This window comes from Elephas maximus, chromosome 23, assembly GCF_024166365.1.
Source record: "Elephas maximus indicus isolate mEleMax1 chromosome 23, mEleMax1 primary haplotype, whole genome shotgun sequence".
Lineage (NCBI taxonomy): Eukaryota > Metazoa > Chordata > Mammalia > Proboscidea > Elephantidae > Elephas > Elephas maximus.
In genome coordinates this window covers 76,373,299-76,387,984 of record NC_064841.1, presented here as the reverse complement: position 1 = coordinate 76,387,984, position 14,686 = coordinate 76,373,299, and the positions used below count along the sequence as shown (strand labels likewise).

Genomic DNA, 14,686 nt, shown 5'->3' with positions numbered 1-14,686 from the left:
AGAACAAACACTGGGGCTAGTCAGCTCGTGCTCAGTGAAGCTTCAGTACTTTTAATAAACTCTGGCTCCTAGATACCGTTTTATATTTTTATCTATGAACTTAATCCATTTCAGTTTAAGCTTGGAGAATGGGGTAGGCTGGGGAGGTAGGAGGGTACGTTTCTTTCTCAGCAACTAAGACCACCTTTCCCTGGTTAGTTCCGACCCAAGTGCCAGGACCACTTAGCTTGGGCCAGCTCAGAGGCTGGAGTGCTTGTTAGGGGCAAGGCACTGGGCTAGGTGCCCTCGGGGTACACAGAGGGTAAGCCATGATCCTTACTGCCAGGGAGCTTGTCATTAACTCTAAGACATGGGTGGTCAACAGCTCACACTGATGGAATAAAACAAGCTTTATGACAGAATATATACGATGAAAGAGTAGCCAAGAGAGTCCACAACAAGAAATTCTCTCCGGAGAACTTTCTACACTTCCCTCCAGCGAATCCTCAGACTCGCACAGACACCCTGAGACTCGCACAGACACCCTCAGACATGCACAGACACCCTCAGACTCGCACAGGCACCCTCAGACACGCACAGGCATCCTCAGACAAAGACTCACACAGACACCCTAAGACTCGCACAGACACCCTAAGACTCGCACAGACATCCTCAGACACGCACAGGCACCCTCAGACTTGCACAGACACCCTCAGAAACGCAAGACACCCTCAGACTCGCACAGACACCCTCAGACCCACAAGACACCCTCAGACTCGCACGGACACCCTCAGACATGCACGGACACACTCAGACTCGCACAGACACCCTCAGACTCGCACGGACACCCTCAGACTCGCACAGACATCCTCAGACATGCACAGGCACTCTCAGACTCGCACAGACATCCTCAGAGTCACATAGACATCCTCAGACATGCACAGACAGACACACACAGACATCCTCAGAGCGCACGGACATCCTCAGACTTGCACGGACATCCTCGGACACGCACGGACATCCTTGGACACACACGGACATCCTCGGACACGCACGGACATCCTCGGACATGTGCAGACACCTCAGACACGCACAGACATCCTCGGACTTGCACAGACATCCTCGGACACACACAGACTCGCACAGACACCCTCAGACGTGCACGGACACCCTCAGACTCGCACAGATACCCTCAGACTCGCACGGACGTCCTCAGACATGGACAGACACCCTCAGACAACGACGGACACCCTAAGACAAGGATGGAGACCCTCAGACTCACACAGACACCCTCAGACATGCACAGATATCCTCAGAGTGCAGAGACATCCTCAGAGATGTACGGACAGCCTCGGACTCACACAGACATCCTCGGACACGCAGAGACATCCTCAGACACGCACAGACATCCTCAGACAAGCACTGACTCGCACAGACATCCTCAGACACGCACAGACTCGCACAGACATCCTCAGACACCCTCAGACACGCACAGACACCTTCAGACACGCACAGACACCCTCACACACGCACGGACGCCCTCGGACACGCACGGACGCCCTCGGACACGCACGGACGTCCTCGGACTCGTAAGGACGTCCTCGGACACGCACGGACACCCTCGGACACGCACGGACACCCTCGGACACGCACTGACGTCCTCAGACACGCACGGATGTCCTCGGACTCGCACGGACGTCCTCGGACTCGCACGGACATCTTCAGACTCGCACGGACATCCTCCGACACGCACAGACTCCCTCAGACTCGCACAGACATCCTCAGACACGCACAGACTCGCACAGACATCCTCAGACACGCACAGATATCCTTAGACACTCTCAGACACGCACGGATGCCCTCGGACACGCACGGACGCCCTCGGACTCGCACGGACGCCCTCGGACTCGCACGGACGCCCTCGGACTCGCACGGACGTCTTCGGACTCACACGAACATCCTCGGACTCGCACGGACAAGCACAGACATCCTCAGACATGCACAGACTCGCATAGACACGCACAGACATCCTCAGACACGCACAGACATCCTTAGACACCCTCAGACTCTCACGGACACCCTCAGACACGCACGGACATCCTCAGAGCGTACAGACATCCTCAGAGACACACAGACATCCTCGGACTCGCAGAGACATCCTAGGACACGCAGAGACATCCTCGGACACGCAGAGACATCCTCGGACACGCAGAGACATCCTCGGACACGCAGAGACATCCTCGGACACGCAGAGACATCCTCAGACATGCACGGACGTCCTCAGACTTGCACGGACGTCCTCAGACACGGACGGACACCCTCAGACACGGACGGACACCCTCAGATACGGATGGACACCCTCAGACTCGCACGGACACCCTCAGACATGCACGGACATGCTCAGAGCGTACAGACATCCTCAGAGACGCACAGAGACATCCTCAGACATGCAGAGACATCCTTGGACACGCAGAGACATCCTCGGACACACACAGACATCCTCAGACTCGCACAGACTCGCACAGACATCCTCAGACACGCACAGACACCCTCAGACTCGCACAGACACCCTCAGACACGCACAGACATCCTCAGACATGCACGGACACCCTCAGACTTGCACGGACACCCTCAGACACGCACGGACACCCTCAGACACGCACGGACACCCTCAGACACGCACGGACACCCTCAGACATGCACGGACACCCTCAGATTCGCATGGACACCCTCAGACACTCACGGACACCCTCAGACATGCACAGGCACCCTCAGATTCGCACGGACACCCTCAGACACGCATGGACACCCTCAGACACGCACGGACACGCTCAGACACGCACAGACATCCTCAGACACGCACGGACATCCTCAGACACCCTCAGACTCATACAGACATCCTGGCCACCTGAGCTTTTGTTGGGTTCCGGTTGTTGTTGTTTGCTATTCTGACTCACAGCGACCCTACAGGAGAGAGAATTGCCCCATAGGGTTTCCTAGGCTGCAGTCTTTACAGGAGCAGATCACCAGGTCTTTTCTCCTGCCGATCTTTTGGTGAGCAGCCACCAGGCTCCCTGGGTTCTGTCTGGTTAGGTAGACAGCAACGTTTGCATTGAAAATGTCTGGCCTCACCTGGTGCTCCTTGCTCTCCTTTTGGTCCTGGTATTCCCACAGGGCCTGGAAAGGTGTTGGGCTCTCCTCGGTCACCTCTGTCCCCAGTGGTACCTGGGAAGCCTGGGTCCCCACTGATGTCCGCACCTGTGGTTGAGTTAAAGCAGCAGTTGACGTCAGCAGTTTCCAACCATGCAACCTTAATTTTCTTAAGTGAAATAGCACCAGTTCACCTCAATGTGACTCAAAAGTAGAAAAACAGGAGGCAATGAGGGTAATTTCAGCTTGCTATAGGGCCTCAACATCACGAAACCTGAGATTTGGGAGGACTGTAGAGATCACAGTTGAACCCCTTTGCTTTATAGGTAAGAACACCAAGGCCTTTTAGAAGATCCAAATTCAAAGAAGCAGTAGACAGTGGAGCTGGCCCTATCCCTGGGCTCTTGGCTAGAACTAGGTTTTAACATTAAACACTGTTGAAATTCTTCCCAGTTCACATATCAGGTGCTCTGCACGATCACTGGCAGCATCGATAAACCTGACATTTTCCCTTCACGTGCCCATTTGAACTGGGGTTGACAGGTTAACTGGAGCGTGAGTGTGTGAATTTATAAATGATACACACACATGCAAATTTACCTGTAGTTATATGAACTTTTGGTTACATAAAATATCTATAAAGGGAATATTCTAATAGTAGCTATAGGATTATGATTTTTTTTCCTTAAACATATTTTCTAATTTTTCTCCACTGGAAGAGAATAAATTTTAGAATTGGAAAAGTAAACAGTGGAAGCTGTCTTTTTAAAAAAAGATATATTCAATGATAAAATGATTTCTTCTGATTGCCCTGTGCCCTACAAATGTTATTTTATGAGTGCAATGGATAAGTTTTTAAAATTTAATTAAAAGACTAGGATATTAAAATTTAAGATTAAATTAAAAATAAAGCCGTCTCAAAGAAGCTTCCGAGCCTTTCCAGACAAGCTGTGGCAGCTCTCGGGAAGGGCAGGACTAAAGGGAAGCTTCCTGCAGAAGACAGTGAGGATGATGTTGACCGTTTTAGGACTAACCCAACATCCGACGGTGCCGTGATCGCCCTTAACCAAAAAAAATTAAATCCGTTGCCGTCGAGTCGATTCCGACTCATGGTGACCCTACAGGATAGGGTGGAACTGCCCCATGGGGTTTCCAAGGCTGCCATCTTTACAGAAGCGAACTGCCTCATTTTTTTCCCTCGGAGCCACTGGTGGGTTCAATCCGCTGACTTTTAGGTTCGCAGCCGAACACTTTAACCACTGCACGACCAGGGCTCCTTTGTGATATCCCAGAAAGAGCTAACGAGGCAAACCTTATTCTGTCATTGGCGTTTGGAAATAACGGGGCTTTGAATCCCCATGAAGAAAAAAAAAATGCACTAGAATAGTTTATAAAAGCAGCAAAAAATGATTAATATTAAAGGTGCCAGTTTCTTTTCCGTATGGAACAAAACCTCCTGGTAAAAGCCGCTATCACTGTTTCAAGCACGAGAAGAGCCCCAGGGACAGACCAGGCACAGACTGCCTGCTTCCTACCGGTGAACTAAAAGATTGTAGATGCAGCCCTGGATGAAATGGACATTGTGAACAACCAAGGGCACACCCAAAACCCAAACCAAATCCAGTGCCATCGAGTTGATTCTGACTCATAGCGACCCTATAGTACAGAGTAGAACTGCCCCACAGAGTTTCCAAGAAGCGCCTGGCGGATTTGACCTGCTGACCTTTTGGTTAGCAGCCGTAGCACTTAACCACTACGCCACCAGGGTTTCCCCAAGGGCACACACGCATCCCAAATATCCCAAGATGCTGTTGAAAAAGCTAAACATTTGCTGTTTTCTCCATTTAAAAGGCTCACTCATAGATTCATTAAATGTGGTTTTGGGTTTGAGGGGTGAGTTCTCAGAGATCACATCCCTAGAAGTCTGCGGAGTGGTAGGAGGTCCTGGATCTCTACGGCCACTCTTACTCAGCCAGTCAGTGATGGTAAAATGGTCCTTCAGGAGCCCCACCCTGCTCCCACATCCTGCTTTCCCTACAGTCCAGAACAGCACACATGTTGTTAGGTGACATCGAGTCAATTCCGACTCATAGTGACCCTACAGGACAGAGTACAACTGCCACATAGGGTTTCCCTTACGGAAGCAGACCACCAGGTCTTTTCTCCTGCTGAGTGGCTGGTGGGTTTGAACTGCTGACCTTTTGGTTATCAGCCCAGTAACCACTGTGCCACCAGGGCTCCATATGGCATCCACAGTACAGAGGTGCTGAGGACTGCTGCCAGGGGTGGAGTATCCAATAGGCAAGGTGAGCACAGTGCTTACCTTGCTTACCATTTCATCTGCAGTAAACAATTTCACATTTTTTCACCACATCAAAGATTCTGCTTCTGTGTATGGCTGGCACCTGTCTCTCTCGCAACCCCACAGCGCCTCCCTACAGAATCCAAGCCTCTTTTCAAACTTAGAATCCCCGACAGGGGCGGATGACTCAGTAAGCAAGGTAAGCAAGGGCTTACTTGTGCTTACTTACTCATCTGGAGTGAACAATCTCTGTAGTGAAATTGTTCACTACAGACAATCTGGCACCTTGCCTCTTGGCTCATCGGCCCCCGGTCGCCGCACTCCTGGGTGTAATTGTGTGCTGGGATGGCCCGTGAGTACCTGGGGATCCTGGAAGGCCTTTGGTGCCTGGCAGACCGTGTAATCCACTGATTCCTCGGATTCCCGGAGTACCTGCGAGAAGTTCACTCATTATTTCACGCACAGGAGAGTAAACAGAGCTTCTAGTTGGTAGGAACCCTTAAATTAATTCAGAAAGATTTTCGTTTGCTATGATTCTGGGCATCTGTACTGCTCAAGACCCCTGCAAATATTTAGCAGCTGAGGATGTAAATGAATCACTTTCGTGTTATTCAGGAAAACCGCTTCGCATTAATCTTTTTTTGTCATAGGCTCTTTAGTGCCAGGAGGGAGCCAGGGAGTGATCCGTTCCATTCCTCTTCCCACTGCCTGAGTCACTGGTATATACTTGGTTTGTAAATAAACACTGTATTGGGGACAAATAGCCTGGCATGATCTCCATTCCCTCTGGATTTCTGAGGATAAACATTTCTGAAGTCAGACAGTGGAAACAGGCCACAGTTCTATGACGTGGGTAAAGAGTGTGGCAGAATGAACACAGCTGACAGCTGGGAGTGGGGCGGCGAAGCCGGCCATCTTGAATTCTGTGCCAAGAGAGAAGACTGGGGTCTGCCTCACCGAGGATGGCCCAATGCCAGGCAACCCCGAGCCTCCACGGCTTGCCCAGTGGCCTGGCCAGCCCTTGCTTTGTGCCAAAAGCCAGAGAAGCTCCGGGCTGGACTACGGGGAAATTCACGCCTGTTGCTTGTTCTCATCCAAGCACTGCCCTGTGATGCCTGACGAGTGGGCCCAGTGTCTCTTTGCGGGGGTGTTTCATTGATCTTTTTTGGAAGCAAACACTTCTTTGCAGATGAGTGTGTCTCTTTTTTGACCGACTCAGACAACTGCAAACCCTGTTCTTGGTATGTGTTTGTCTCTACAGCAAATCTCTGGCAGTCTTCCCCTATCTCATACAAGTCTGACAGAAAACAGCTTTAAGAGAGCCCCACCTGGCTAAATGGCACCTCTCCTCACAAGCCCGGCAACTCTGGCTTGGACTAAACCGTTTTCGTTTTCGCTAAGGAAAGAAGCGCGTTACCTGGCAAACCTGGAACCCCTTGCCAACCATAATTTCCTTTTTCGCCAGGCAGTCCAACTCGTCCTGGGTCCCCCTGTGGTCCCTGAAGTCCTGTTAACCCTGGGAAGCCTGAGGGGTAAACACATTGTTAATTCTGACAACACAGGGAAAACCGTTTCAAAATACTTACAAGAGACCTTGGCTCCCTGGCCTGGCTGGAGGGAAGGTAGTTTGTGGTAATGACTGAAGGACGCTGGAGAACGGCAGCTGCTAGTCCAACTGGGAATTTAGTACCTTTCCTTCAAGCCTAAAGTGCCTGTGGCCTTAAACACCCACATTCAAGTTCAATGGGATTAGCTTGGCCTTGCCAATGAGAAAATGGCTTGTATTTTCTACTCTTATCCTGTCATCCAAATACAAGTCTGGAGACTGGAGAAAGTCCCTAAAACAACGCCTTGAGAGATTCTGTCCAGCCCCTCAAAGCTCACAAGTGCTGGGTAACAATAAAAGCCACAACAATAAAAGGCGTGAAACTAGGTCACCATTTGCTTTCCTTCATTAATTTATGCTGTGCAATTGAATTTCTGCGTATTCAAGTGCAGGAAGAGGGATCTTCTGACAATAACTCAGTCCCTTTATGTGAGAGATGGATGCTCAGCCACAGACACATTTTATTATTTCCTTATGCTTCTCCCTATTGCCGTAGGTTTTCTCCCCCACAGCCCGGGTGGTCTTTGGGGTACACAGCCTCCTGATCTTTTTCTCTCCATGTCACTGGTACTAATGCAGAGCTAGATGAATGGACAACATCCAAAAGCAAGTTTCTTATTGCAAGTTGATTGTGGCAGACAAGGATAGAGGCAAAATTGGCCACCTCCGCTTGGAGACATGGAGTCAGGGTACTAGGTGGGTCTCAGCTGCACTTAGCCTACACCCATCATTACACCTTCCAGCCATGGCTGGAGGAGGAAGAAGCCACTCGCTTGAACAAGGTTTGGCTGCAGGGGATTTTACCTGTTTGTCCTTTCAGTCCGGGAGGCCCCTGGGCTCCTTTCATGCCTGCTATCCCAGGGAAGCCAAGGCTGCCCTCTGCTCCTTTCTCTCCAAAGACTCCCTTTTGACCTGTAATGAAAGAGTTTCTGCTTCACATTGTATCAACCTGGAATTTAGTGCTTTACGATTAGTGGGGAAGCTAAAGGATATCGCAATACCATAGTAACACTCTTGTGTTTGGGGATGGGAAAACATCCTTGTCCAAGCATGTTTCCTCTTTTTTTTTTTTTTACCTATTTCTCCCTCTGAGCCTGGGGTAGCCAGCCTCCAAGATGGTGGCCAATGATTTCCACTGCCTGGTATTCATGCCTTGGGAAGTCTCCTCCCACACTGAGTAAGGCTGAATTGTGTGACCAACAGGATACTAGAGAAATGATGCAGTGTGACTTCAAAGCTAGGTCATACAATTCATTGCTGCTTTCACTTAGTCCTCTCTCTCTGATCACTTGCTCTGGTGGAAGCCAGCAGCCATGTTGTGAGGACACCCAAGTAGCTCAATGGAGAGGTCCACGTGGCAAAGAAATCAGGCCTAATGCCCACAGCTGTGTGAGTAAGCCATCTTGGAAAGGAACCTGTCAGCCCCAGTCAAGCCTTCAGATAACGCTCCTTGGCCCACGTCCTGTCCTGCACAGGACAAGGTTCTCTGCATGACCTACATACCTCACTTGTCTTAGGGAAAATGGAGCACGCTCAAGGATGGCTGATACAGCTCTCACCACCCCTGTGCCCCATGGGATCACAGTTCTGAGATACAGACTCCTGGTGGCGGACATAATGGGGAACTCCACTCAAGGTCTTTCTAAGCCAACGATTTAACTAAGACATCAACATTCACAGCACAGCAACAAAAGTAGTTCTTGGGGGAGGTAGCCTCTCCTCCCCAACACATTTTGAGTTGAATAAATGAAAGCATCCTTACTGACATATGTGGCAAAGATGGTTTCACATCTTTTTCTATTCTTTATGAATGAAACTGGCAGAGGCATTATTTAGGATGAGAGATCCAGCCAGCCAAGAACCACGTGGTTCAGCAGCTGAGAGTATCCCTATTGCCCAGGGGTTAGATCCATCAGGAGATCAAATTATAGATTTAAAAAAATTAGCCCAGAAAGGCTAGTAAATGAGGTTGCCTATTTCCATGCTAATGAATGTCCCTTCCCATTCTGGAGCTTTTCTAGATAAAAGAACGTGCTCAACATCCTCCCAGTTGGCCAACCATGTGGACAGAGTCCTTCTCTCCCACCAAGGCTTGGGGGAGAGACTTGGGGCTCTGGACAACTTAATCGGAGTGGGGAGCCCTCTCATGATAAAACAAACAAACAACAAACACCAGAAAGGAAGCATCTATTGCAGACCCTTTGAGATATCATTAAAGGTAGAAATTTCAAATATGGATTCTAAAGGTGCTCAGAAAAGAGGAGTAAGATCATGTGCTACATGAAGTCCCTCCAACAAGGACAAAGTTCAGGTAGCCGTCTCTGTTGTCTTAGTCAGGAGAGGGGCTCAACTCTCACCCCCCTTTATTCTAACCCAAAACCAACCAACCAAACAAACCCTTGCCATTGAGTAGATTCCGACTCATAGCGACTGTATAGGACAGAGTGGAACTGCCCCATAGGGTTTCTAAGGAGGGGCTGGTGGATTCGAACAGCCAGTCTTTCGGTTAGCAGCCAAACGCTTAACCACTGTGCCACCAGGGCTCCACTCTAGGCCCAGTAAACAGCAACGTTCACAAGAAGATCTGCTCATTGCGTTACTTGCTTTATGTCTAATGTGCCCCAGCAGCCAAAGCTCTACCTTATTTTTGGTAAGTTACATTTCACGGGACAACAGCTACTCCCACCCACCAAGTGTTGATTCTGGCTATTTTCCCTTTCAGAGAGAGACAGAGATTTCCCAATCTTGTCTTCAGATTTAATTAATAATTTTAGAATCTCTCTAAAATCGGGCTTGAAGGTCTCTACTCATTCACTATAAAATTACTTATTTATGTTGTTGTTTTTAGTTGTTGTTGAGTTGGCTCCAACTCATGGTGACCTTATTTGTAGGAGAACAAAACGTTGCCTGGTCCTGCGCCATCTTGACGATCGAGTCCACTGTTTAAGTCCACTGTTGCGGATATTAAAAATTATTCATAGTGTTCACCAAATATTGATACATTCGGCAAGCCAGGTGTATGAGTGATGAGATAGATAAGGGATCAGTGCTATTGTCAAAGACGAAGAAATGAAAAATAACTTATGTACCTGGGGTTCCAGTGATGCCCCGGTCTCCCTTCAGGCCTGGGCTTCCTGGTAAATCTATGGTGTCTCCAACATCACCTAATGCATGTGAAAAAGATGGTTGAGAACAGGTCTTCTGATTGGGAAATAGTTAGTTTCCATAACTTCTATTATGCTACATTCCCAAGATTAATTTATTTAAAAATAACCAACAGCTTCTGCACACACCACACGTGCCCAGAGAGCTCTGAATTGTGGGTGCCCTATTTTATTGTAGGAACAACACTCACCGAAATCACCCGTGGGTCCAATCTCCCCGAAAAGGCCAGCTCTCCCAGGAGCACCCTTTTCACCCTAGAATAAAGTTAAATATGAAGCTACCTTAAAAAAAAACCAAACCCATTGCTGTCGAGTAGATTCTGATTCATAGTGACCCTACAGGACAGAGTAGAACTGCCCTATAGGATTTCCAAAGAGTGGTTGATGGATTTGGACTGCCAGCCTTTTGGTTAGCAGCTGAACTCTTAACCACTATGCCACCAGGGTTTCCAAAGCCACCTTAGAAGACAGTTAATGAAATAAGTTTGTAATATCTCTAATTTTTGAACCGCTAGTGTATCAAACCATCCAGTATACTAATAACAGTCAAGATTTGTGATCTTGTCATTTTGCAGAAAGCCTCTACAGTTTTTCAGCCCAATAAAATGGGTGGTAGTTATCCGTTGTTCTTATTTCACTGCCAAATGATAAAAATGAAGCAAGTTCGGCAGCTTTATCTCTGAGGAGTGGATATTAATAACATCGGTGATGAAGACCATGATGGTGATGATGGGGTGATGATCATGGCAGGGGACTTTGGTGACATAATCCCCTTCTGCCAGGCTTTTCCCAGGTGAGCTGGTTTGATCATATTTCAGGAGCTTTCCACGTTGAACTGATCTAAGCCTTATGGCATCCTTATAAGGTAGATACTGTCACTTCCCATTTCACAGATGAGGCAGTTTAGGCTTGTTAGGTGTCACTGAGTTGATTCTGACTCAGTGACCCCATGTGACAGGGTAGAACTGCCCCATAGGGTTTTCTAGGCTGTAATCTTTATTGGAGCAGACTACCAGTTCTTTTCTCCCACAGTGCTGCTGGGTAGGTTCAAACTGCCAACCTTTTGGTTATCAGCCCAGTGCTTAACCATTGCACCACCAGGGCTCTTTATAGGGAGACTTTTGTTGTTGTTGTGTGCTGTCAAGTCGATTATGACTTATAGCAAGCCTATAGGGTAGAACTGCCCCCATACAGTTTCCTGGGCTATAATCTTTATGGGAGCAGATCACCAAGTCTTTTCTCCTACGGAACTGCTGGGTGGGCTTGAACCACCAACCTTTCGGTTAACAACCCAGTCCTTAACTGTTGTGCCACCAGGGCTCACAGCTGAGGCTTATCCAAAAAACCAAACCCCTTGCCGTCGGGCCAATTCTGACTCATAGTGACCCCACAGGACAGAGCAGAGCTGCCTCAGAGGGTGTTCAAGGAGTGGCTGGTGGATTCCAACTGCTGACCTTTTTGTTACAGCTGAGCTCTTAACCACTGTGCCACCAGGGCTCCAACTGAAGCTTAAAAACCAAAAAACCAAACCTGCTGCTGTCGAGTCGATTCCGACTCACAGCGACCCTATAGGACAGAGTAGAACTGCCCCACAGAGTTTCCAAGGAGCACCTGGTGGATTCGAACTGCCGACCTCTTGGTTAGCAGCCGTGGCACTTAACTGCTACGCCACCAGGGTTTCCAATTGAGGCTTAGAGAGGTTAAATAATTTTCTCAATGTCACCGAGCTAGTAAGAGGCAGAACTGGAATAACCACCTGGGCCATCTGACTGTAGAACTTGCTCTCTGTATCATAAAACAGTTATATGGCTGTGCACTTCACCTGCACAAAGAGCTAGATTTCTCCAAAACAATGTCGGCCTCATGTAACGGGGCTGGAATAATGCCTGCGTCACTCTGACTTCATGGAAAACATGATTTTCTCCTCTAAAAGGCTTCCTCCGCTGAGGGAGGGTGAGGATCTGGTCTACGTTCATCCCACTGGTCACCACTTTAGCACGGACACCATGACTTCAATATTATAGCATCATTCCCCTTTCCTCGCAGGGTGTACCTTGAATCTCTACATTATTAATGTAGCTCCATTCTATGAGAGGTGTGGGGAGGACATGCCAAAGGCTGCCTCCATATTTAGATAATGATCTATTTTTCTTTTTTTAATTAATTTTATCGAGGCATAACATTCACGCAGTAAAATGCCCTCATGTTAAATGTCCAGCGCGATGGATTTTTATGCATTTACCACTCAGATAAAGATAGAGAATATTTTCAGCATTCCAGAAAGTCCCTTCGTGCCTCTTCCTAATTAATAATCAGTAATCCTGCCAAAGGATTAGCCACTCTTCCTGCCCAAGGTAGTTACTCTTCTGACTTCTAGCAGAGAGTCTTGTCAGTTCTTGAACTTCACAGAAATGGAATTGCATCATATAAACTTTTTGTTCCTGGATTATTTCATTCAACATCAAGTCTATGAGATTCATTATGGTTATGGTGCTTTACTGGTAATTCTGTTTTTATTCTTGTGTACTAGTCCGATATTTGAATATACCATCTTTATCCTTTCTCCTATTGATGGGCAATTGAGCATTTTCCCAGTTTTTTGGCTGTTATGAATAAAGCTGCTATGAACATGGTCATACATGTCCTTTGGTAGACATAAAAAAACAAAAAACAAACTCACTGCTATTGAGTCATAGTGACCCTATAGGACAGAGTAGAACTGCCCTATAGGGTTTCCAAGGAGTGGCTGGTGGATTTGAACTCCCAACCTTTTTGATTAGCAGCTGAGCTGTTAACCGCTGTGCCACCAGGGACACAAGCATCTTTCTTTTTTTAAGTTCTTATAATCACAAGACTGGTTATAAGATCTGCTCAGCTACAGCTTTAGGAAGTAATGAGAGAAAAAAGACCCCCTGAAGAATTCTGAGGACATTGTGCCCACCAGGGCAGGCTAGGCAGATGGGCAAGCCAGGACCTGTTGCTAAAGGTTTACTCAGAACTTCCGAGCTGCCTAAAATGTGCCGGATCCCACTGAGATTGCCAGCACTGAGTTGTTGAGTGCCAAGGACTGTGAGGGAATAATACCTTTAAAGAAAGAGGACAGACTTGGTCCACAAAATCACAGTTTATGGAGAGTCAGGCCGTTACATATATTACATATGTTACCTGCATTGCTTTCAATAAAGGTGCAAGGTAGATACTACCTTCATTTTACAGACGAGGAAGCAGGTGAGAGCCCTGCCCAAGGTCACTGTTCACCAGTACGGCCATGACAACCTAGTGGGGGCACATAACAAGTGCTCAAAGACCATTTGTTGAATGAAGAGATGACTAAATGGCAAGGCTGGGATGTGAATCACGGTTTCCCGACTCCAAGCCCATCTGCAATTCAGTAACTGATTCTTGATCCTGAGGTCACAGATGTGCTCAAGTTTAGCAATCTGATCTCTAGAAAATTAAGTTTTGTTCTCTCAAGGCCCCCATGAAAAAATGTGCAATTTTCTTCTCAGATTGTGGAGACTCCATGAGGCCATGGTGGACATGGTGGACACTCCATCACTGTCAAGTATTGGTGCACAGCCAGCATTTCCTTACACTTGTCCATGGACCCAGAAATGCCGAGACTTCTGACTATTCCTATCCCAGTGAGTGTTGGACTAAAGCACTTTCATCAGCAAGCATCACAACACAAGCCGAGCAAAGCAAAACACACCAACTTACCCTACTCCCAGTGAATCCTGGAAATCCAATAATCCCTGGGGGACCAGTCACACCAGGGAAGCCTGGTAAACCGGGCACTCCAGGGACTCCAGTGTCTCCTTTTGTTCCTTTGATGTGGCCAGGCTTCCCAGGTAACCCAGGGATTCCTGACAGCCCAGGGACCCCTGGCATGCCTTGAAGACCTGAAAGAAGACCCTGTGTATGTAAAGCTCTGGCGAGGACGTGGCACCTCGCCCTCTCAGAGCCTTCCATCTTGCAGTTCTGAGTGCTGGATATCTTAAAGCAGGAGAGCAAGGCTCCTCAGGCATCAAAGAATATTTGGTCAGCCCACTTCTGGAGATCTCAAGATGTCAGAAGAGTTAAAACACAACTGAAGTCTGGCACAGACACAAAGCAGCTCTGTGCAGAGAAGCTGCTGCTCCTTGAGGGGCGGGGGGAGGGAGAGAGAGAGAGAAAGAGGGAAAGGGAGAGAGGGAGAAGGGGAGAAAGGGAAGGACGGGGAGAGAGAGAGGGAGAAGAGAAGGGAGATCTCCCTCCCTCCGCCCGCCACAATGGGCTGACAGCTCATAGGTTGGCCTGAGCCTCATGGTGGCACTCACCTTTTAAGCCCAGGTATCCTTTCAATCCCATAGGCCCTTCATCCCCCTTTTCCCCTTTAATGTCTTTCATTCCTGGCAGGATGATGGGAGGTGGTCCTGGGGGGCCAGGATCCCCGCGGCTGCCTTGAAGAGAACAGAACACAGTCATTTTCCTGGACCTCAGAAG

The 14,686-nt window shown here is 48.3% G+C and overlaps 1 protein-coding gene across 2 annotated transcripts in view; it reads right to left on the bottom strand.

The window, feature by feature from the left end:
- The window catches only part of COL4A2 (collagen type IV alpha 2 chain), a 242,979-nt gene that overhangs the window by 15,123 nt on the left and 213,170 nt on the right, over window positions 1-14,686 (bottom strand). For both annotated transcript variants that reach the window (XM_049867353.1, XM_049867354.1), the window contains exons 33-40: window positions 14,521-14,643; window positions 13,922-14,103; window positions 10,393-10,456; window positions 10,127-10,201; window positions 7,842-7,949; window positions 6,849-6,956; window positions 5,792-5,863; window positions 3,112-3,237 (exon numbers count right to left, since the gene is read on the bottom strand). In XM_049867353.1, the coding sequence (XP_049723310.1) occupies window positions 3,112-3,237; window positions 5,792-5,863; window positions 6,849-6,956; window positions 7,842-7,949; window positions 10,127-10,201; window positions 10,393-10,456; window positions 13,922-14,103; window positions 14,521-14,643 (858 nt within the window). The remainder of the gene's footprint in view (window positions 1-3,111; window positions 3,238-5,791; window positions 5,864-6,848; window positions 6,957-7,841; window positions 7,950-10,126; window positions 10,202-10,392; window positions 10,457-13,921; window positions 14,104-14,520; window positions 14,644-14,686) is intronic.